General features: G+C 39.6%; 1 protein-coding gene and 1 long non-coding RNA gene across 5 annotated transcripts in view; both read right to left on the bottom strand.

Moving 5' to 3' along the window:
• Positions 1 to 237: 237 nt before the first annotated feature.
• On the bottom strand, positions 238 to 7,424 carry LOC127531156 (uncharacterized). Of its 2 annotated transcripts, XR_007938141.1 has the most exons (11): positions 6,595 to 7,424; positions 5,849 to 6,073; positions 5,040 to 5,278; positions 4,795 to 4,901; positions 3,843 to 4,034; positions 3,670 to 3,756; positions 2,253 to 2,502; positions 2,048 to 2,176; positions 1,729 to 1,869; positions 1,505 to 1,622; positions 238 to 1,158 (listed from the first exon to the last, which is right to left on the bottom strand). It is a non-coding gene; the product is annotated as an uncharacterized LOC127531156 (long non-coding RNA). The 2 variants fall into 2 exon arrangements; XR_007938140.1 differs by having other exon boundaries at positions 5,849 to 7,423.
• Positions 7,425 to 9,419: 1,995 nt separating this feature from the next.
• Positions 9,420 to 21,946, bottom strand: part of svild (supervillin d) — a 50,979-nt gene continuing 38,452 nt past the window's right edge. For all 3 annotated transcript variants that reach the window (XM_022213885.2, XM_022213886.2, XM_051939651.1), the window contains 20 exons: positions 21,552 to 21,626; positions 21,145 to 21,231; positions 20,638 to 20,821; positions 20,244 to 20,416; positions 19,040 to 19,195; positions 18,705 to 18,841; positions 17,667 to 17,814; positions 17,252 to 17,397; positions 16,833 to 17,008; positions 16,445 to 16,580; positions 16,003 to 16,303; positions 15,502 to 15,656; positions 15,196 to 15,298; positions 13,862 to 14,069; positions 13,649 to 13,782; positions 13,408 to 13,563; positions 12,677 to 12,820; positions 12,145 to 12,254; positions 11,885 to 12,040; positions 9,420 to 10,710 (listed from right to left, as the gene is read on the bottom strand). In XM_022213885.2, the coding sequence (XP_022069577.2) occupies positions 10,624 to 10,710; positions 11,885 to 12,040; positions 12,145 to 12,254; positions 12,677 to 12,820; positions 13,408 to 13,563; positions 13,649 to 13,782; positions 13,862 to 14,069; positions 15,196 to 15,298; positions 15,502 to 15,656; positions 16,003 to 16,303; positions 16,445 to 16,580; positions 16,833 to 17,008; positions 17,252 to 17,397; positions 17,667 to 17,814; positions 18,705 to 18,841; positions 19,040 to 19,195; positions 20,244 to 20,416; positions 20,638 to 20,821; positions 21,145 to 21,231; positions 21,552 to 21,626 (2,972 nt within the window). In that variant the 3' untranslated portion in view covers positions 9,420 to 10,623. The remainder of the gene's footprint in view (positions 10,711 to 11,884; positions 12,041 to 12,144; positions 12,255 to 12,676; positions 12,821 to 13,407; positions 13,564 to 13,648; positions 13,783 to 13,861; positions 14,070 to 15,195; positions 15,299 to 15,501; positions 15,657 to 16,002; positions 16,304 to 16,444; positions 16,581 to 16,832; positions 17,009 to 17,251; positions 17,398 to 17,666; positions 17,815 to 18,704; positions 18,842 to 19,039; positions 19,196 to 20,243; positions 20,417 to 20,637; positions 20,822 to 21,144; positions 21,232 to 21,551; positions 21,627 to 21,946) is intronic.

Here is a 21,946-nt window from a genome sequence, read left to right as displayed (position 1 = left end):
AAAAATCCTCTCCTTTAAAATTTTTACTTTTAACTCTAAGCCAGGGGTGCACAATCCTGGTCCTCGAAGGCCCCTATGCAGCATGTTTTAGATGTCCCCCTCTTCCAGCACACCTGATTCAAATGATCATCTCATCATCAAGCTCTGCAGAAGCCTGATAACGATCCTGATCATTTGAATCAGGTGTGTTGGAAGAGGGGGACATCTAAAACATGCTGCATAGGGGCCCTTGAGGACCAGGATTGACTACCCTGGTCTAAACTCTAAACTAACACTAACCCCTAAGACAGGTGGAAGTGACAGCTGATTAACATGTAGTCTTAACTTCGCTGTATTTCAGTCACAATTTCATACTCAACAGAAACAGAAAAATATGTGAATGAGAAGAGCTTTGTTGGGAATTCGGCTGCATTAAAATACAGTATATGCGAGCACAGAAGCAAACAGATGTAAACATTGGACAAACTGAAGCACAACAGCTATGGAAGGGATCTCCACCGAAACTGTCAACAAGGTATTTAAAACTTTAACAAACTACTAATTGCCTGAGATAAAAGAAAAGTAAGCTGAATGCTAATATTAAGGATTTCCCTGTTGTTTTGGGGACATTGCCATCAAAAATAAAAGTAATTCACTGGGTACAGGCGGTCTGCAAGGCAGCTGCTCATTCAGAACGGCTCACCTGGAAGCAGTTTAGTAAAATTCTTACTTGCTTGTAAAGCTGGGAGGCTACCTAATTGTAGAAGGGCTTGAGGAATATCATATCCCAACAGCTTTTACTTTACACCTCCAAGTTCATACCAACCATAAAACACAATAAATTTGATTTTCACCACACAGGACCTAAATGTTGTCAAAACATAATTTTTTTCAAAAACTTGGCCCAAATTTGCATTTCAATTGGTACGTTAACAGAGGCATGCACCCCTGCCCTAAGACCTTAAACAAGTCCAAAACCTGTTGGAACAGAACTGATTGCTGCATTCAGAGCCTCACGAAAAGCATCATAAGAGATATAGTGTGATGGCAGCCGTAGAGTCTCCATGCAAGTGCTGGATCGTGGCATTAGTCCATGTACAACTTCCACATACAGCTCTTTTGGGGGAACTTCCCATCCATGCCAGAACTTCAGAAGTTCCTGGAGACACTGTGAGGAGGCTATCAAAGCATTTGGGACATTGTAAGTTAAAGTACATATGTCAGGCTCATTTTCTCGCATCTGTGCAATTGTATATCCAAGTAAAACAAAAGTGAAAGTGGAATTACATAATGTTGCATAAAACCCATTGAAATCAGTGACGAGATTAAAACACATCAACAGTACAGTAACCAGTGTTGTGTGCTCATTCTCGCGAGAGTGTTCAACTGATGGTAACAAAGCTACATCTTTTGAAAAATTAAGCTTACTTTGAAGCTAGTCATTTTTTATCTGCAGAGCCAAACTGAAGTTAAAGGGTTGAGGGTTGGTCCCCACAAATAGAAAAAGTACTGTTTGAAGACTTACCATTTTCAATGTATTCTCTGAGAAATCCAGAGATACGGCACTTTTCCTCCAGACTCGTGTCATCAGTCTCATCACCACTATCGGACTCCGCTGGCCAAATGATGCGTTCCAGAAGTAACTGTACAATTATAAATATAATCACATTGTTATGCAATATAGTCTGTGTGCAAATTAACAAACGTTAGCTTATAAACAGTTAAAGAAATTAGTAGTCATATACATACCTGTGGTGAGTATAACACAGCACAGCTTCTTGGAAACAACAACGGCAGGGTGTCTGGTCTTTTGGTCACCAGATCCAAAACCTGCGTCTCTTTTAGTCCTTTGCGGAGCTGTTTGACTTGACCTTTTGACCTGGAAAGAACCTGTAAAAAGAAATAATATTAAATAATTATGGTAAGATTTAATTTTTGTGCCATTTCATATTTTTTATGTTTTACTTCACATGCACATTACTATTTCTATGTTGAATTACTTATGTATTATTTATTGTTATTTATTTTGGGGGGAATTCATTTAACAGTAGAAAAATATATTATTTACAGCATGAAAAAGAATTTTTTCAGTCAGCCATCTCCGGTTTTCTTCTGTGACTCCTGGAAGATCCCATCCACTTGCCAAGCTCTGTATGGACCTCTTCTGATCTGCTGTCAGCTCAGCGGACCCTTTCAACTGTTTAAAAAGAAGCAAAATCTCAGCAAACAGAAATAAAATCAGTCAATGTGCATTTTTGTTAATATGTCTATACCAGTTCAACTGCCTCCCTGACATCTGTATCACAACAGTCTTCAATGTCAATGGAAGCCATTTCAGGCATTCCACCACCCAACACATGGATAACGGCTTGGCTTAGACCAGTCAAACAAGGGCCATTGTGAAGGAAGGAATGTCCGATCATTCGGCCAGCTACCACAAAAGGTCACTGTCGACGAAGACTTGCGATGCAGCCGGAACAAGGTGATCCTTTTCACCCTCGAACAACAGGGTCTTTCCAGCACCTGAAAGAATTACACAAGAACATAAATGGACTTGTGGACCTAACTTCCCTTTATAGTCCTTGAGCCAAGACCCCAAAATTGACCTACGACAATAAAATTGGTTAATTGCAATTTCTAGTTTGATTTTTGACTTGGTGCACATCTCTAGTTCACAATTTGGCGTGATAGCCATTGCAGACTGGTAGCTTAGTGATGGTTATCATACATTGAATATGTGGATTGTTATAATAACAGCCTATAACACCTCAACTCTTCTGGGAAGACTTGAATGGATTCAGGAAACTCCAGCCCCTGAGGCAGTGATGCAGCTGCTATCCTGCAACTGCAGCTGTAGATGCAAGCTTCCAGAATGCCAGTGCATGAGCAATGGCTTGAAATGTACCAACTTGTGCAAGTTGCAAACATGTGACAATCAGCCCCAAGAGGATGACCTTGACATGATGACCACAGATGCAGGCCTGACTGACTCAGAAAGTGACGACTGATCTTGAGTATGGACTTGAAATACTGTACTTGTGTGCTCCACATTCTGTGACATAATCATACATAATCTATTTTTCTAGTTATTTGTTCAAATGATTGCTTCAAAAGTTAAAAGTGTTGATTTGTTTAATGAGTATGTTATCATTTTTGTTAAATTCAGAAACATGAACTTGCAGGTGAATCATATGTTTATTATTACCATAGGAATAGGGATCTTGATATAAATAAGCTTTTCATGTTTTATGGACATTCCACCTGAACACATACACATAACTCGAAAAGTACTTGGAAAGTGCTACTACAACATTACCATAAGCCACCACGCTTAAAGGAGCAGGCTCAGGCACAACTCACATCCGTTCAGAACTTTTCAAGTTATCTTGCTAACAAACAAATGGACAAACGCTGGCAAAAACATAACCTCCGCTTTGCGAAGGTAAAAATGAGTATATCTCCAAAATTACAAGGGGTAAATCCATAAATCTGGTACCTGGTGAAAGGTAAGATTTATCTGAGATTTGAGATCATACCAATAAAAAATGTAGACGTATATAGGAAAAAGAAAATAGCAACAAGAATCTGCCCGCCTTTTCTATTGTGATTGGTGGTCTGGCTCATGGACTATTAGGGGTTAATTTTCATCTCTCTGTCTCTGTACAAATGCAAAGTATACAACATACATACCAATTTTCCATTCAAATCCAAATTGTAATTTGGACATCACACTGGAAAGACAATGCCGTTTCACACCGTCCCCTATCGCTGCATCGCCTGTTTTTGGAGCACAACAAAATGTAGAATATAAAATGATTCCAGTTATTAAACCAATGAAGGCCTTCTTATATTACTTGCTGTACCTTCAAGTGTACAGGTTAGGGGAGCCGTCCAGTCCACTCTTTGCCTTTTGTAAAAGCTGATCATCGATTGTTCCCTGGCTTCAATAGAATCTCCGAGGTCCATCCTGAAGTGAAGCTCCTCACCCGAATTCTTCATGACATTTTGTCTGAAGAGCTTCACGGCCTCAAGGGGATCACTAACAGTCCTCCAATCTGAAATAATAATAATAAAAAAACAAGTTTTAGTGTTACTGTTATATTAATAATTTTAGATCACACATTTATAAATTAATAAAACATGGACACAAACCGTTGCCTGACTCTGTGTATGAACAGCCTTCTCCTGAATCCACCAAATCTACATTCTCAGTCAAAGGCACTGATGACCCTGGCCTGGATGTCAGTGGGACTGTAATGGCCTCACACAAGGAAGATGACCCTGCCTGCACCACAGCTGTCTCACTTTCTGCCCTGCTTCAGTGTGTAAAACAGATTTTGTTTTATCAAGATATTTATTAAAGTTTGAGCTCTTTTATGTCATCACTCCCATAATTTCCTGAAGAGTAACTTTAGTATTTCATGACTTGAGCCTCAATTTGAATAATGTCAATAATGTAAATGTCTGAAAGGGAAAAAGTATTTACTGAGCTCATTTAACTCTGAAATAGAAGAAGCACTTTAAGCTACACAAGTTACTCAAGTACAACTAATTGGTAATATAAAATTTTGAAATGACTAAAATGCCATTTAATGCAAGTTGAAATTTGTAAAACTTGTGCATCTGTCAATATAAACACTACATAAAATAAGTGATGTAAAATATTATACACAAATAAAGTATGGCAGCTATGAAGACTGCAAATGAAATAATGTTGTGTCTAGTGTCTATAAAGAAATATTTAAATAAATGAATGGTTTTTGATGGCCCATTAAGAGCTTATGATAATTTAGAAGCTTCTTAAAAACAACCTACCTATTACACATCTCACTGTGTGCCTTAATTGAATCAAAGTGGAACTCAACTCCACAAGACAGACATGCAATCAGGGGTCCAGATGCGTCTGTGGACTCGCCATCTTCCTGTGGTTAAAAAAAGAAAAGAAAAGAAAGGTGACAAAAGATATTTACAAAATTTAAAAAAATACCCTTGGATAAACATCTGTGTAAACATGCTGGAACAGGTACTCATATTGTGTGTTTTTTTGCCTTTCTACTCACTTTGTCCATGTTCAAGTTTCTCTGAAGTGGCCGAATGTAAACCACTGCATGCCCAATCATTGCTTGTGGCGACTTCAGATATTTGACACAGTATCCTGTATTTGGGCAGGAAATTAGAGACAACTCCCGGCTTCGTGTTGAGCCCCGGATCCTGAGAAGCTCATATCCCCCAGCTTCACTCAGCTTCCGGAAGGCATCCAATAAACACTGTTTAAAATACTGGGGGCAGGACTCTCTGCCTACAAAAGAAGATACATTAAAAATAACAGTAAATACAGTTTGTGAATAAAATTGGCACATAATACATTTCAGATGAAGCATATTAAAAACATAAATAAGATTGTTAATTGTTAATCCCTGTGTCCTGGAACCAGAGCCATGCTGGCTCCCAAAGAGTTCTTCAAAAGAGTTTTATTCCATTTAATATATCTTGTTGTGACATGTTGCCAAGGTAACTGGCTCTGGCCACAGACCCTGCAGCTGTTCTGAACCAAATGTAGAAGCAGGTCACAATAACACACCACATAGGTGGAAACTATAAAATCACTCATGTTGTGTCTACTGTCTTGCCACTGTGAGCCAGCGCAATGATTTAGAACAATCAGGGTGTTTGAACTTCTTTATAGGTGTCCTATAACACTTTTTAACGGACCCCTCCAGACAATCAGAATCAAGTATTCACCCAGACCATGGTATAATTATATATATATATATATATATATATATATATATATATATATATATATTTTTTTTTTTTTTAATTGCAGAGTGTTATGTATGCGTTATCATTGACCTTAGCATAGGCTTACCTTGAAAAGTAATTCGTCTCTCGCCCAAACCTGCATTCGCCAGCTCAAGCTTCTGCGAGCGATTTGGTGCCATTGTGGTATTTTTTCTGCTTAAACAGCAGAAGGTGTGCGAGTACGTGGGAGCCACAGTTCCTCTGGGCCCAGGGTTGTGGCGTATTGGCCTGCGACGTGGGATCAGAGACCTAGATGTGCTCTGATAGGGCAGGAACATTCTTGTCACCTCAGCTATGGGAAACATGAAATAAAGTTTTACTAATAGTTTCTAGTTGTATACACTTTTCTTTTTTTGAAATATAAGACCATCTAAATTTGAAGCAGAGCAGAAAAACTGTTTTCATGATTTTGTGCAGTTCTTCATTTGTCCTCAAATAGTTCAGAAAGTTCAGTGAAGTTGCTGTTGCCACGGTTACCAACTAGCGTTTGAGCCAGCGCAGTAATTTAGAACAATCAGGCTATTTGACCAGAACTTCTTTATATATTATAACTTTTATATATATTTTTAGCCTAGCTGTGCTCGTGCATTTCGGTTGGCAAAAAGGGCAATTAAATTCAGTATTAAGTGAAGGACCGGTATTTTAGGTACTCAGCGCAACATATTAAGAGTCAGAGGATGAAGGTTAGGGACAGAAATCCAAAATATTGCTGAGTCACGAAGACTTGCGTCTGCCTCGGTCGCCGTCTTGAACATGACCCCCACTCACAGTGCATTTTCTGAATAGTTTACAAAGGAACTGAAAACTACTTACCATCAACGGGATCCCTTGGTGGCGCAGTCGCTACAGCTGGCTGTCTTGCCGAATTTGATGAGTCCAGCTCATCCAGCCTGTCAGCCGCTTCTCTCAAGAGTTTAGAAATTGAGGACTCGGACTCCATTGTACCTCTTCGGACGTTCGCGGGACGTTTCTGATTAACGGCGCGAAAGAGACGTTCCTTCCTGTCCGTGACACTGCTTCCTGTCGCCCGCGCTAAGAGCTAGCATGTATACAGAGCTACCACTGTCCAGCAGGAATCGTGTGATCAGGTATGGACTAGTCATCCTGGACAGGAAGACCCGCCCACAGCCATTTGATTGACAGCTTGAGCCATGAAGTAAAGGCAAAGGCAAAACGCAAATGGAAAAGACAAAGGCAAAAGGAGAGAGACCCGCCTACAGCCATTTGATTGACTGCCTTTACTTCATGGCTCAAGCTGTCAATCAAATGGCTGTAGGCGGGTCTCTCTCCTTTTGCCTTTGTCTTTTCCATTTGCGTTTTGCCTTTGCCTTTACTTCATGGCTCAAGCTAAGGCAAAACGCAAATGGAAAAGACAAAGGCAAAGTGAGAAAAGCAAAGACAAAATGGAAAAAGCAAAAGCAAAGGCAAATGGAAAAAGCAAAGACAAAACGGAAAAAGCAAAGACAAAACAGAAAAGGCAAAGACAAAATGGAATAAGCAAAAGCAAAATGGAAAAAGAATATTACTACATTTGTTTATTTTTATTATTGATTCTTTTATTGATTCTCTTTACATTTCCACATTTATTTCCTATTTATTTTGGCACTCCTGTGATTCCATAGAATTAACCCTCATGTTGTCGTCATTTACGGGCAACAAAAAATATTGTTTCCTTGTGTGAAAAAAATCCAAAAATTTCTGAAAATTTGCAAAACCTTTAGGAATTTTTTTTCCAATAATTCCTTAAAAGTTTCCCTTAAAAGTTTAATTTAAAAAAATCCCCTTAATTTAGCAAGAAAATTCTTGTAAATATTACAAAAAGATGAAAAATCTTGCAAAAAAAATTCAAAAAACATCTAAAGTGATTGCATATGTATCAGTAAAACTTATAGTATTTTCTTTAAGGACATTTATTTTTTTAAAAATGAGCAAACATCCAGCAAATTTTGCTGGATTTTGGTTCATTTTATTTCTACATGTTCATAAGGAAACATTTTCTTTTTTTCCCACCAAAAAATGCTCAAAAATTTCTCAAAAATGTTAAAAATGTGGACATCAGAAGTTTCACTGTGAGTGTGAAAGGCTCTAAGCACAATACAGTCATTTGGAGTAATGTTCCCCATGTTGGCTGTTAATGTGCCAAATCTGACATCAGTCCTGACATAAGCTGCTCCGGCTCCCTGAGACTTTTTTTTAAATAAAATGAGCTTCAAACACAGAGGATTAATTTTAAAGCATCTCATTAAATGACCTGTCAAACACAGACGGGCTTAATACCGATAATACTGGCTGCCTTCAGCTGAACATTGACCAGCTCCAGCTCTGTGTGTTGTGTCGTCGTTGACATTATTAGTCTTTAGCAGCTGTGACAAGAGGCTGCCGTGATTAAAGTCGTGTTTAAGAAGAAGTGGCTCCGCAGTGTTTTTTTTTACCATCCAAGTAATTTTGGTGTAACAGTTCTCCCTGTGTGATCATTAACACTGATGATTTGTAAATAACATTTAGCGAGTTTATGCGACTGTCACACATTTTGATCTTTGATATAGTGTCAGTCAGGTCGTTCTTTCAATGAATATCTCTAAAATTTTCACTCAAGCTTTTGAGAAAGCTCCTAAAAACTCATCTTTCTGTATGAAAATGACTTTGTAAAAAAAGATTTAATGCAAACGATTAATTCCAGCCTCAAAATAGCCTACATTTAACAATATCTTTAACTCTAAACTGTTGCTTCCTCTAGAATGTGCAGATCTATGAAGCATTGCTGCAGCTCAGCACACCAGCTCACCTACGACTCTTCTCAAACGCAGTAAAAAATACTCTCTTCTCTACAATGGCAAGTTCTTCAAACATATGTTTAAAGTGGAAACTGGTAGACAGGACTGGCTCATTAGGTTTGTTTTATATTTTCAGACCGTCATTGGGAAGCTTTAGCTTCAAGATGGAATTGCTTATTATTTCACTCGTAATTCAATCCAATTCAGTTTTACTAATATGCCGCCAATTCACAACATCTATCATCTCATAGAACTTCATGTAATAACATGAGGAGCTTATAAATGTTAAACAGAGAAGCTAACAAACCAAAGTTCCCTTTGAGGAACAACTTGGCAACAATTATCCGCTCTACCAGGAAGGAAAAAAAACCTCTAGAGAACCAGGCTCAGTATTACAAAAAATACCATACTCACATATAATCTAGGTAAAAATATTTACATTAATTAAAATATCGATTTTCAGCAGAGGTTCTATAAAATGTTCTATTTTTGACCTCTTACAAAAATCCATTCCTAATCTCAGTGGGACTTTTTTGTGGTTAAACCAAAAGGAATAATTACACAGTCTACTTCTCAAACATCTGTTCAACAGACTCACAATGTTGCACAAAAGCTTTTTCAAAGAACTACAATACGGTATGTGCAGTTGTGCACCTCCGCGTCTGCTAGCAAACCTTTTCCACAGCAGACATTTTGACTTGCTATAGCAGGAGAACAGCTGTTACTAATAACTTTTCAGGTGGTTTCCTTCTATTACGGTGTCCCAGAAGTCTGGTTTGTTCTTCAAACCTGTGCTTCCTGACACGTCAAAATGCCTTCGGTTTGTGAGATCGGGGTTAGAATAAAATCTTCTCTGGTGTTATTTAAAAGAAGACGTGAATCCGTTGTTTTTTCTTTTGAATTTTTTAATTAAAATCGAATACTGAGCATTACTATCTCGCTCCCACACCACCTAAAGTCAACTGTACGCGCTGAGAAATAAGAGCTGCTCTTGTTGCCGTCTCTACATATAACACAGGTCTGATCTATCACAAAAAAGATGCGACAAATGAATACATGATTGTAGTTTTTTTGAGAACACCATGCAGAGAATTTCTTAACTCACACATAGCAGGCAGTTTTATAAACAGGATGTTATGTATGTAACATACCATTACAAGGATAAAGGCAGTCTGCACAGTTTCTCTCCTCAACACACACACTTAATACTTTTAAAGCTTCACATTTACTCAAACATACCCACACAGATTCACAAAAACAAACGGAAAAACATTGATGACGAGACAAACGGATCAGATTTGGTCCCAAACAACCAGACGGCTGCCATCACTGGCACACAAGTCACTATATACTGTATGAGAACCAGGAAGTATTCAGTACCGAAAACAAGGAAAAAACTAAATAAAGGCATATGGATACGTTTCAATGATGCCTTTCTGATAAAACATCAATTAAAAAGATATAATGTGAACATATTTCAGCGAAAACAGAGTCTATAGTCTCAGTTTGATGTCACCAAACAACCTCAGATTACAGGGATTGTACACTGCACTTCAGTTTCTTTTGATTTTCTTCTATTCTTTGACAACTTCAAAGTGGGGACCGAACAATTTATTCCCTTTGCTCAGAGCTGACTTATATGAAATGTAAAAGAAAGAAGAAAAACTTGAAGCTTGAAAACCAAAGGTGTATCTTTTTACACATTCTCACACAAGATTTCATGTCTGGAGTAAAAACACACAAAGACACGTTCATTTATGGTATTTTACATATTTAAAATGTGACGGTAACTGTTTTTTCCATACAAGAAAAAAATCTTTCCATCAAAAAGATTAACAATTGCACATAATTGTTGGCTAAAGTATTTTAGTGACACATGGAAACATAAAAAAAATGGCACTGGTATTAAAAATAAGTCAATATATAAACAAAATTGTACATTTGCCTTTCTCAGTCTTCTACAAAATGACACCATGATTTTATTTTTTTGATGGAATAAAAAACAAAACACAAACGAGCTGCTGAGAATGATAAAAACAAAACAAAAAAGAAACCGAATGATGTGTTTTTAAAACAGATTCTTGCTTTTCTTCAGATTCTTTTGCTTCCAGTTTGGCAGGGCGTTGAACTCAACTCGGCTCATCTCAAGAAGTGACTGGAAGGCATGAAAGGAAGAAGACAAATAAAAGTCAGTGGAAGCTGATTATGTGTTGTGGTTGAGCTGGGACACGTACAGAAATAACTTTGTATGCGCAGGCCAGTCACGGGTTATAGAACGGCTGCACAATTATTCAGATAGTAATCATGGGTTTGGCTTCCCAACAGTAAAATGAACATGATTTGGTGTGATTGTGAAATTTAAAATGTGTGTTCTGCTTATAGAAAACTCCGTAGCCCATGTAGATAAAATCACTTGGTTTCAGTTTATGTTAATCTGCTGGATTTCACTCTTTGCTATTTAATTGTTGGTCCAACACTCTGTCTGAACGTAGCAGAGAGACTACAGGCTTCTCTGTAGGTAGCACCTACTGTAGCCCGCATGTGAGGTGTTAATGGATCATCCATATATTATATAGTCTATGAATAAAAAAGATGTTAAACAAATGAGGCATACTGGTACACATTCATTCATATTTTGCCTTTAGGTGATTCTCTGAAATCACATACAGAAGAACCTTCTTTTCAGACTTATTTTAATGACACTTGTACATCAGCAGAAGTGAAGCCCAGCATGGGGGTGAAAGCAGGACTGGTTACTGATGGGAAACTGCAGTAAAAATTCCTTAAATGTCCCTTAAATCAATGAATGATCATAAAAAAATAATCACGATTTCAATATTCATCATCTATGTTATGTTTTCTTTGATCATGACTCTCTATTATTTTATCTCTCACATAATTAACCCTCTTGTCGTATTCATTTACAGGCACCAAAACTATAGTTTTCTTGTCTGAAAAAAACAAAAAATCAGCAAAAAAAAAAATTCCCCAAATTTCTGAAAATTTGCAAAACCTTCAGGAAGAAAATTCCAATAATTTCTTAAATTAAAAAATAATAAATCCCCTAAATTTGGCAAGAAAATTATTTTAAATATTTTCAAAAAATTATTAAAAGTCTTCCAAAAAAAATCCTAAAAATATTTAAAGTGATTACATATTTATATCAGTTAAACTTAACCAATATTTTCTTTAAGAATATTCACTAAAACATCGACCAAAATCCAGTGAATTTCACTTGATTTTTTTATTTATTTATTTTTGTGAATGTTCTTAAGAAACATTTTTTTACTTAACAATACACAGATCAGGAGTCACTCGGCGTGTCCTACCTTAAAGTCCTGGTCAGACAGGTAATCCTCCAGACGTAGAGGGTCCACTCCCTCCGGCAGTGGCTTCCCGGTCAGCTCCTCGATGGAGTACTGCTGCTTACTGAGCTTGGACAGCGCCTCCTTCACCAAGGTCACCTTGTTCTTGGAGTTCTCGGCCTGTGAACGCACAAAAATGACGGTACATGAGCAGATACATCGCTGAAAAACTGTTACAACACACAAAATCTGTATCATCGTTTTCGCACTCAGATGCCACCCACCTTTGTGATACTGGTGTCCTTCTCCCAGTAAGGGAAGATGTTGGTGAAGGTCAGGGGTTCACAGCCTGCTAGGACCAGATAGGCCAGAGGGGGGCGCCGAGGGTTCTTCTCTGTGAATCAGACAATCGGAAATGGATGAAAAATATGCATTTAAGCTAAAAAAAAAAGAAAAAGCAAGAACATTTTTATCTTGAGGACTAGCTTAGCAAGAACTAGGTATCAGCGACTTAAGATAGCTGAATATGAAATTAGCACATAATGAAAACACAAAGGATTATTTAGATTAAAGAGTAACAAAGAAAATAATACTGGAACCTTGATTTCAGATGCAAATAAATAAGCCACAGCCTGACGGATTATGTCCTTAATTTGAGGCAATGAGACTCAGGATCCTATTCCTCATTCTGGTACATTTAAAGGTGCCATACAAAATAAAAACTGTACGCATGTGCACCATAGATGACCACTTTGGAGAGAAAATACGGGACATATCTTTCAGCTGTCGTAGGCTGCTTGGTTAAAATGCTCCAACCTTTGCAGTACTGCAGCACAGTCTCCATGGCGCACTTCCTCTCGTTGTCCCAGCGCATCTTTGCAGATCCGGTGCTCTGGGTGTCTTCAGGCTGCCAGCCCTGCCACAGATACACCTCCATGCGGTTGTCCAGCAGAAACAGGGCTGGAGAAGGAATAACACGGGCATTAGAAAAGATGGCATTGTAGTTACTGCAAAGGAGGGAAAGCTCCACATTAAAATCCAACAATAAAGCAGAATCCATCTACAGAGAAGCCCGAGGGAGAGTCTATTAAACACTTGTAATGTAGGTGTTCTGAGCTCCAGACGGGCAGCAATGTCCAGCTCAGTGAGATCGGTAAATTCAAATTTAACTACAATGCAAGAGGTCACAGTTGAGAGCTGGTATTCTTCCTCTGCCCATCCAGGTTGGTATATGTGCAAGAAATTAGGAGAAAATGCTGGTGCGAGCTGCAAGACACGGCTTTACTCTGATTTTTATGTATCTTTAGGTATTACTGTGTGAGGGATTTCTGAGTTTTGTTGAAAATGAATGTTCCAGGATGTCATTTTTGGAGCTATTGATTCATCTAGTAACACTCTACTGGCTTGCATCTTTTTCATCCTTCTTCAAACATCTTCTACATGCTGAAGTCACATTTCTCATATGTAAAAACCTGCCTGATTCAGAGCTTCAGACCTCTGTGACGCTGTGATGAATACAAATTGGAATCTGTGTGGGTGTGTGTTACCTGGCTGTGGTGCAGAGTAGAGGTTCTCCTGCAGGAAAGGCATCGCCATGACTCCCTCCGTCACCCTGCTGGGATACAGCTGCTCCTCCCCTTCAAACACTCCAGAGCTGGCGCTCAGCCCGAAGAGCCGGGGCGTGTAGTTGTACTTCCCCGGATCTGCACAGAACACACGCACACTCGGTGATGATCTCTCGCTACTTCCTGCTGTGGGTTTAAGAAGCCGGTGTGTGACGTTCCCCACCTTGCAGCATGCAGTCGTAAGCCTTCTTATCCTGCGAGCCCAGAGCCTTCACAAACTCAGCAGGTTCAGATCCTTCCTCCACCTCCTCCACTCTCACACTGCTGGAGCTGCTCAGACCCAACTCTGAGGGGCACCTTGAAGAAACAGAAAACTGTTGTTCCACCCGCATGTCCATCAATCCCACACTTACTTACCCATCTGCCTATGCCGTACCTCTGGGTTAGTTTGTCCACAGCCCTTTTGGCCACCTGCTTGGCACCTGCGTGTGCTTTACATCCGTGCCACAAGTAGAGTTTTCCTTTCTGAGCGTTAAGCAGCACCAAGCTGGCACGAGAGCGCAGACTGGCCCGCTGGCAGACCACCTCCACCAGTGAGGCCTCTACCTCAGCCTCACCACGGACACAGAACAACCTCCAGTCTCCTGTAGACATGAAGAGAACATGATATGTGTTAGTGTGTTTATTTGACAAAAAAAGGCAACACATTCTCAATCCACCCTTGTGTTAAAATCAGTTAAGTCTCACCAGTAATACAGATTAAACAATAAACAGGTTGGCCAATAATATCTGCCCATATTGGGATATATGTTGCGTGAAAACTGAAATTTTCTGCACAGAATAAAAAGAATCTTATATTTATGTTGCTGTAGGAGCCTGAGTGTGTGATGCTTAATAATTAAAATGCACTGACTTAAGTTAATGGTCAATCAAGAGCAATTTTCATTGATTAAAGAGGATTTAAAAGAAGCATTTAGAAATATATAGTAAGATAACTTTATTTCTTGCACTTGAGGTGTGTGGTTGATTTAAATTATTACACGATTTCATTCATATAATTGTGTAATATGTGGAAAAAGGTGCCTGTGATCATTGCTTCCCAGTAACAGTTAAAGCACCTTTAGTTGCTTCTTGAGTGAGCAGGGGGTCTGAGTGTGGCTAGCAAGGTCAGGCATTGAGAGTGGAGTGACCTCTAGTGTCTTGCACTATTTTCAAAAATCTGAGCATTATGTTTTTTTACACAGTATTTTTGTTGTGCGTGAGCTTAAGTAAACAGTTTATTTGTATAAAGTGGTCGTGTGGGTTTTTCCTACAATGTAGATTAAAAGAGAGGAATTTTTTGAGCGTCAAGGTGACGGCTTCATTGCTGGAATTTACTGTTGTCATCATACAGCTTGCATTGCAGAGCAGCTCCAGCTCCATTTTTTACAAGTCTGTCAGCGCTGTTTGCAGCACATGTAGCAGAGTATCACAGATGATGGAGTCATGTGGTGTCTCACCGTAAGCTGCTAGCTTGTTGGTGAAATACATCGCTTGAAAGTTAATAAACAATGATCCAATCACTTCCCCTTTTTAATATTACTATAGCATATAGATGTATAGATAAATGCATTAGTATTTTGTCTGATATGTCAATATTAGATTTTTTTTTTTTACTCTAATCTGAACCAGCATTGGCCCCAAAAATACAGCATTAATGAGGCTCTAATAATGAGTTTAGATGAAAGCCTCAACATTAATTAGTAGTGCAAAGCTTTTAATCAGTTCTACCTGTGTTGTTGGCACTGTCATCTCTGCTGCCTTTGTGGATGATCAAACCTCCCTGGAAGAGTTGCAAGAAGCACGGCGGCTCTTTTCCTTGACTCACCAACATCTGCACAGAAACAGACGAAAAAAGACATACTCAAGATTAACTGCTACCAAAAAACACGTGCATGAATGTTTGTATATTGATGGAAATAATGAAGCAATGGGTGGACAAAGCATTTGCCACGGTAACTGAACTTTATCTTAATGCTAAAGTTTCTTCTAATGTCTATTATTGATTGTGTGAGTCCATAATAAACTGATACTCACCTGTGAGCCCCTGTGGCTGCCCAGCTCCACTGTCATTAGAGCTGAGGTTCCTTTCTCACTGGCGCTGGAGTGGCGGCCCTGCCAGAAGAAACAAGCCGTCCTCTCTCTTCCAGGAGCTCCAGCACTCAGCTCACCAGGCTTCTGCCGCTTCCCCACTGACAGAACAGAACCACAGTAAATCCAGTGGAAGAAATCAAGACTGTGGCTCTCACTTCTGTTAAAAGGCAAAGCTAAAGCTTGTGTTCTTAAACCCTTGCCGAGCACATTTGCCTCTTTCCAAACATTTTCAATCACACAACTGTCTCCTGTCATAAATGCACTTTTCACAGTTTGTCCAACACACTATCCCACTTTTTTTAATGCAGTTGCACTTCACTAAAGATAAAAATCCTTCTGCCATTAATCTTCTCAAGTTTTCACGATTTTTTCATTGCATGTGAACCTCCTCTGTCAGTTCACCGTTTATTCTACAAGCCCCTCTGTGCCAACAACATGACTCACCCAGTGTGGTGATAGAGTACTTCCAGCGGATGATATAGGCGTCACACTCGTGCAGTTGACCCAGGCTCTCTTCGGGCAGTTCCTCTTCACCGTGCTCTCTGATGTGCCAGGCCTCTACAGCCACTGTGGCCAACTCCGCCTGTCTTCCATCCTCTGTCCTCACCGCACCGTGGCCCCGCTGGACATCAACCCCCTCCAGAACTGTCTTCACCGGCTTCGGCTCGTTGTCCAGCAGGGCTTTGGCGTCACATGGCTGCAGGTCCAAGTCAAGCGGGGAGCGTACGGTGGAGTGGACGGGGCTCTGAGCAAACAAACAACACTTTAAGTTAGTTTATAAAATGTGACACAACTGACAACAACCACAAATGAACCAAAAGATATTTATGAAAGCTGTCACTGGTGATAAGTTCAAAACACAAACCCTACATCTAATCTTATCTACCTTGATTTCCTCAGTTTGAGCTGCTTCCTCTTTCTTCCTCTCGGCCCAGTCCAGGAACTTCTCTTTGAACAGGGACGTCTCGTTGTGCTCCGACAAACGGCCAAACAGAGTCCAGCTTGGACGACTTTCTCCCTGCCTGGATGTTTCACATATTGTGTCAATAATAAAAAAATGAAAAAGTTTCATCTGTGCAGCTGCACTGGCAGAGAAAAACCACTAGAGGCTGCAATAACACAAAGAGTAATGTAACAAATGCAGCTTGTCCCACTTTTTTGTGAAGCACAAAGCAGGAAAGCCCTACAACACAAGCTAAACATTCATCAAAGCATTCCTTTAGCAAAAGTGTCAGTTGATATAAAAAGGGGAAGATTTAACAGATCACACTCACTGAGGCACATCCTTATTTGTGCAGGAGGCATCTAAAGGGTTGACTCTGCAGTTGCTGTAGTCATAGCTGCCACTGTAGAGCTGTTTGCCCAGTTTGACGGCTACTTTTCTGTCACTCAGGGGCACGTCTTTCCCATGCCACACGTATATTTCACCGCCAAAGTCAAACACTAAGACCTGACGTTAGCAGCAGAGGAGAAAGACAAAGTTCAGATAGTTATTACAGCAATAGAAATAATTATAAATATGTATTGTTTTGTGTATTTGGACTATTATGGATGCTTTATGAACACCTCTAGCCTTTGGGTTAACCATCCTTGCAAGATTTGTACATAACTAGATTTTCATGGTGTGAAATGGATCAAATTTGATTTCTACATTTATCAAAACTTCCCAGACATACAGTATGACTCTTGTTACCTCTTTAGAGTCGAGCAAGGACACGCTTGGGATGGAGGCCCAGGCATCTTCATGAGGCACCAGTTTGTCTCCTTGAAGTCTGTACACCCCGTTAGAATCTACCACCCCACTCTCATACAGCTCATCCTCCTCTGGCTCCCCTGCCCCTAAAACACACACAGTTTGCAGAAATTAGGGTAGGCATACAGCATTTGTAGGTGTGTGGTGGGACAGACAGTCATTCAAATGGTAAACTAGTTCTCAAAACTCTGTGCTACAAAGGATCAGTGCAGCTGAAGAGTTCTGTGGGAAAAAAAGAGAATACTACTGGTACCAATTACCATTAACAGAGGCACAAACCATGTGGAGCTGAACTGAGGCCAACTTCTTCCTCTGTGTTTCTTTTCACTTAACATAATGAAGTGTGTGTATGTACCTCTGTATTTGGTTTTTCCACCCAGCAGGCTCCAGAACTCTTTGGCCCATCGACTCTCAGTGTTGATGCCCTCCTCCAGCACCGTGACCTGGGGGGCTTTACAGCCGAGGTCCCTCTTGGCTTGGACGAACGACGCCATCTCTGACGCCTGATCACACAAAGCACATTTTACACCCATATGCAAGTGGAAAGTTTAACGCTGAAAAAAAGGGCCTTTAGACTGGGTCACAACGACGACTGTGTAGGTTTTATTGTGCAAGATGGGACAGATAAAATCAGTCTCAATCTGAGTCAGACCAGTGGCAATAAAGAGTATGAGATGAGGGCCATAACATCAGCTAATTTCCTCCACCTCTGCTGCTCTCTAGTTTTAAAAATGCAGCTCCACAGTGCTTTTTAATTTGCAACCAAGCAGTCACACCTGGTCCTAAACTTCTTATGCCTTCTCCATTTTCAGCAGGTTGTTTGTGGTCATCAAAGGTCCAAATCAACCATAGATAAATGTTTCTCAGAGTGACAGAGGACGACTGGGACAACCACAGGTCAAACAGTGTAAAGGGAGCTTTATATTAGAGGTCTTGATTTAGTTCGACAAATTGGTTAAAAGTTGGTTTTAATGTTACAACGTATTCATCAGGGTGGAAATAGGAAAAAAAAATTTTTTACATCCCATAAACAAAACCCCGGAAATGAAAATTCTTGCATCACATCATGAAATAAAGAGATACAGAGAAAACAAATAGTGAGATTAAAACATTAATAACAAATAAGAACACAAAATGGCCACACAAAAGTTGGCACACTGTATGATGCGGTCTCATCAACAGAATTAATTAATCCAGTTTATAAACTATTACTTTGTTCAGAACCAGAACATCAAATTTAACAAATCCAGCAGGTTTCTCTCTGCAGCAGTTTTTTTTGGTTTGTTTTAAATAAGATATACCAGCACCAGCCTAAACATCACAGTCCTAGTTCTGGAGCCTTTCTTTGAAGTATCCCAGTGTGAAGCCCGTTATTCTGTGTAATGTTCCCTACCTTAGCTTTCTCGATGACGTTGGCAAACTCTCCACTCCACATAAAGCAGTGTTTTGGCGTTATAAGAAGGAAGCAGTCGCCGCTGTTTAGAGAGTGAGCTGTGGGTTCCACCAAGCGCACCTGGATGTGTCTCCGACCTGCAGACAATGAAGCAGCTTTCACTTCCTTGCACCGTTAATTAACGACACAGATCTGAAACTAAATATTCTTTCCTGTGATTTATTTACACATTTGCTCCTCATTGTAAACAGTTATTTGCAGTAGATCACAATTAATTACTCCTGCATTCAACAAGCTGTAGAAAACAAACAGTCAACTCTTGTGTGTTTTCTGACCTTTGATGCGAATAAGCATGAGCTTGTTGAACGGCAGCGCGCTGTTGTTGGTCACGACTTCGGTGGACTTGACGCTGCGCAGGCTGACCTTGCGGAAGTTCTCCTTGCTGGCAAGACCCGCCAAGGCCACGTCAGCCAGGTTGGAGTGTTTTGCCACTGGGTGTGAGAGAAATCACCAGAGACACAATTATCTACCACGTGAATGCTGAACTGATAGTCTGTTTAACTGACTCACAATGTTTTGACTGATTTCTGTTCCTTAATCTGACATGTCAAAGAGCATCACAAAGCTTTAGCAGAGATGGTAAGAGGCAAGGCGTGTTTGTTAATCACTTCTTTCATGTGAGCAATACATAGACAGCACAAATGCAGCTGTGGTGCTGACTTCCTCTTGTGTAGACTGAAAAGATCAACTGAGGTCAGTCTAGTCTGAAGAGTATCTATAGAGGGGAAGTGAATATAGGGGAAAAAGCAGCAGCTAAAGTGGAAATGCAGTTTATGAGTATCAGGTGAAGCTAACAAGTATATTTGCTTTTACTTTGAAAACATATAGAACAACTAACTGGTTTACAACTCCAGCCATTTTTTTAATATAAAATACATGCAATGTGCTAACTTTGTAAGCACTATTTCCTATGTGAGGTGATGGCAAACTAAGGGCACAAGAATTTATTGACTGTAAACCAACTTTTCCCTGTTTTTTTATATACATTTCAAAATTAAACATTCGATGATACTTTGGTGATGCTTTAGCTATAAAATCTTTAAAAAAAACTGCATGTTTGAATGGTGTGTTGTCTTTACAAAGGGGACTTTTAGGCTGAACTGCAGGCTGTGTTTACAGTTGTTAAGTTGCAAAATATCTACAGTGTATAGAGTCATCATTTTTCAGTATTGGTAACATATGTAAGCACTTGGAAAAATGTTATACACATCTTTTTTTTTTCTTTTTTTAAATACTTTCATGGTATTACAACTTTGTTTAACACACAGAAAACATTTCTGAGTTCTATCTACTTCTAAGCTATGGTTATGCTGTTTCTACAGAGGAGCAGGACTTTATGCTGCAGTAAGAAATGAACCCACGCTGACTAAAAATGTGACAAGTGCAGAAAATAGTTGGAGTACAGAGGGTTTTAAGTATTTTAAGAACTACTGAAATAACGTTAGCAGTGCTACAGTGGGTAAGTTTAGACAGACTTACTCCTCTCCACTTGGATCCTCTTGGTCTCCACTTTGGCCACATTCAGCCTCTGTTCGGTGTAGCCTTGCCGGATGTCATTGCGGGCAGCCAGAGCCCGCAGAGGGTTCCTGGAGCCTTGATTCCTCCTGGCTGGTCGCACTGCTCGCTTGTGCTCTGCTACAGCAGACGTGAGCCTAATGGCATAATTACACAAAAGAGTCTCATTTATGAATTTCAGCAACCGATGATAAAAACAACTATCATATCCTAAGTAAAAATATGCTATAAGTCATGCATCAATGCTGTAAAACGCTCACAAACTGCACACTTCTAGCAGGAAAGTGCTTAAAATATACAAGAAAAAATGCAACAAAAATGTTTAATGTTGTGTCATTTATGATTATTATAAACTAACTTTGGTGTATCGGCCTGGATCTGGCTGAAGGCCTCCTCAGTCACAACCACATTGGAGTCCTGGAGTGTTGAGGGTGAGATGGGCTTGTAGAAGTTGCCAAATGTCTCGTCGTCATCCAGCGTCATCACTTCTTTTTCCGTCTCTGCCGTCACCTCGATGGTGGATACTTTGCTTTTGCTCACGCCTGACGTCCCCCAACCACACCAGGAAACAGGAAGGATGGAAGAAGAGGTTTAACACTGAACACTTATCGGGCTAATGACACCTTTTTGCTGAATTGTGTTTTCAATGAACAGGACAAAGAAAAGGTCACGGTGGGTGATTCAGATATGCATTACACGTGCTGGATATTCTGGAAACTTTCTGAATGTTTTGTTAACGACTCCTGTCTGTGTAGTTTTGTCTCTAATCTGCTTGTCTGTATTGTTTGATACACATTAGCGCCATGCTGCAGTGAAAGCAGAGCATGCGACATTGATTTTACTCCTAAAATGGAGAACACTGTACCTTTATTGTGAAGCTTGTCCAGGAAGGACTCCAGCTTGTCGAGACGCTTATCTCCTTCCACCTGAACACCCGTCCTACTGGAAATTTCTGTCCAACAGAAATGAACACAATTTAAGTCAGTTTTGGCTTTACATGCATTTCAGTGCAACTTAGCATTATGCTACTTTAAAATTTACCAATATCTTTTCAAATAGTAAGAATTATAAAAAATGGTTTGAGTTAAATCTTTGTGATGTTGAATGAGGTCCCAGCTGGAGGAACACAACAACAGGAATACAGTTCAACTATTTTTTTTTTCAAATGCTTATCTTCTGTGCTAATACACACATCACATTAATTTAGCTAAATTAAATTCAATTGGGAATGAATAACATAATACAAATATTAGCCTGACTAACAGACCATACCTTCATGTGGTTTCACAGGTGTGGCATGAGACTTCTTGAGAGAGACTATAGGTGACTCTGCATCTGACACGAGACCTGATAGAACACAACAGGAGAATCAGGGCTGCAGCTAACAATTGCTTTCAGCGTTGATTAGGCTTTCAGGTACAAGCAAGACAAGCAGCACATCTGACATTACAGCAATTACAAGTTAATTAAAAAAAAAAAAAAAACACCGTCAGAGAATCAAATTGATTGCCTAAAGAGATCCCATCCTGTCTAATGTGCTTTGTGTAAAACACTGAATGCCGAGTCTGTGTGTATGGAGGCTTGAGTTTCTGTATATGCTGGTAAATGAGCTACAATTATTGTTTTATACGACATAATATTTAATTAGCTGTTCATTCTTTTTGAGA

Source organism: Acanthochromis polyacanthus, chromosome 19 (assembly GCF_021347895.1).
Source record: "Acanthochromis polyacanthus isolate Apoly-LR-REF ecotype Palm Island chromosome 19, KAUST_Apoly_ChrSc, whole genome shotgun sequence".
NCBI classification, from domain to species: Eukaryota; Metazoa; Chordata; class Actinopteri; family Pomacentridae; genus Acanthochromis; species Acanthochromis polyacanthus.
Note: the sequence above shows the minus strand (reverse complement) of the source record. Positions and strands in the feature narration are given on the sequence as shown.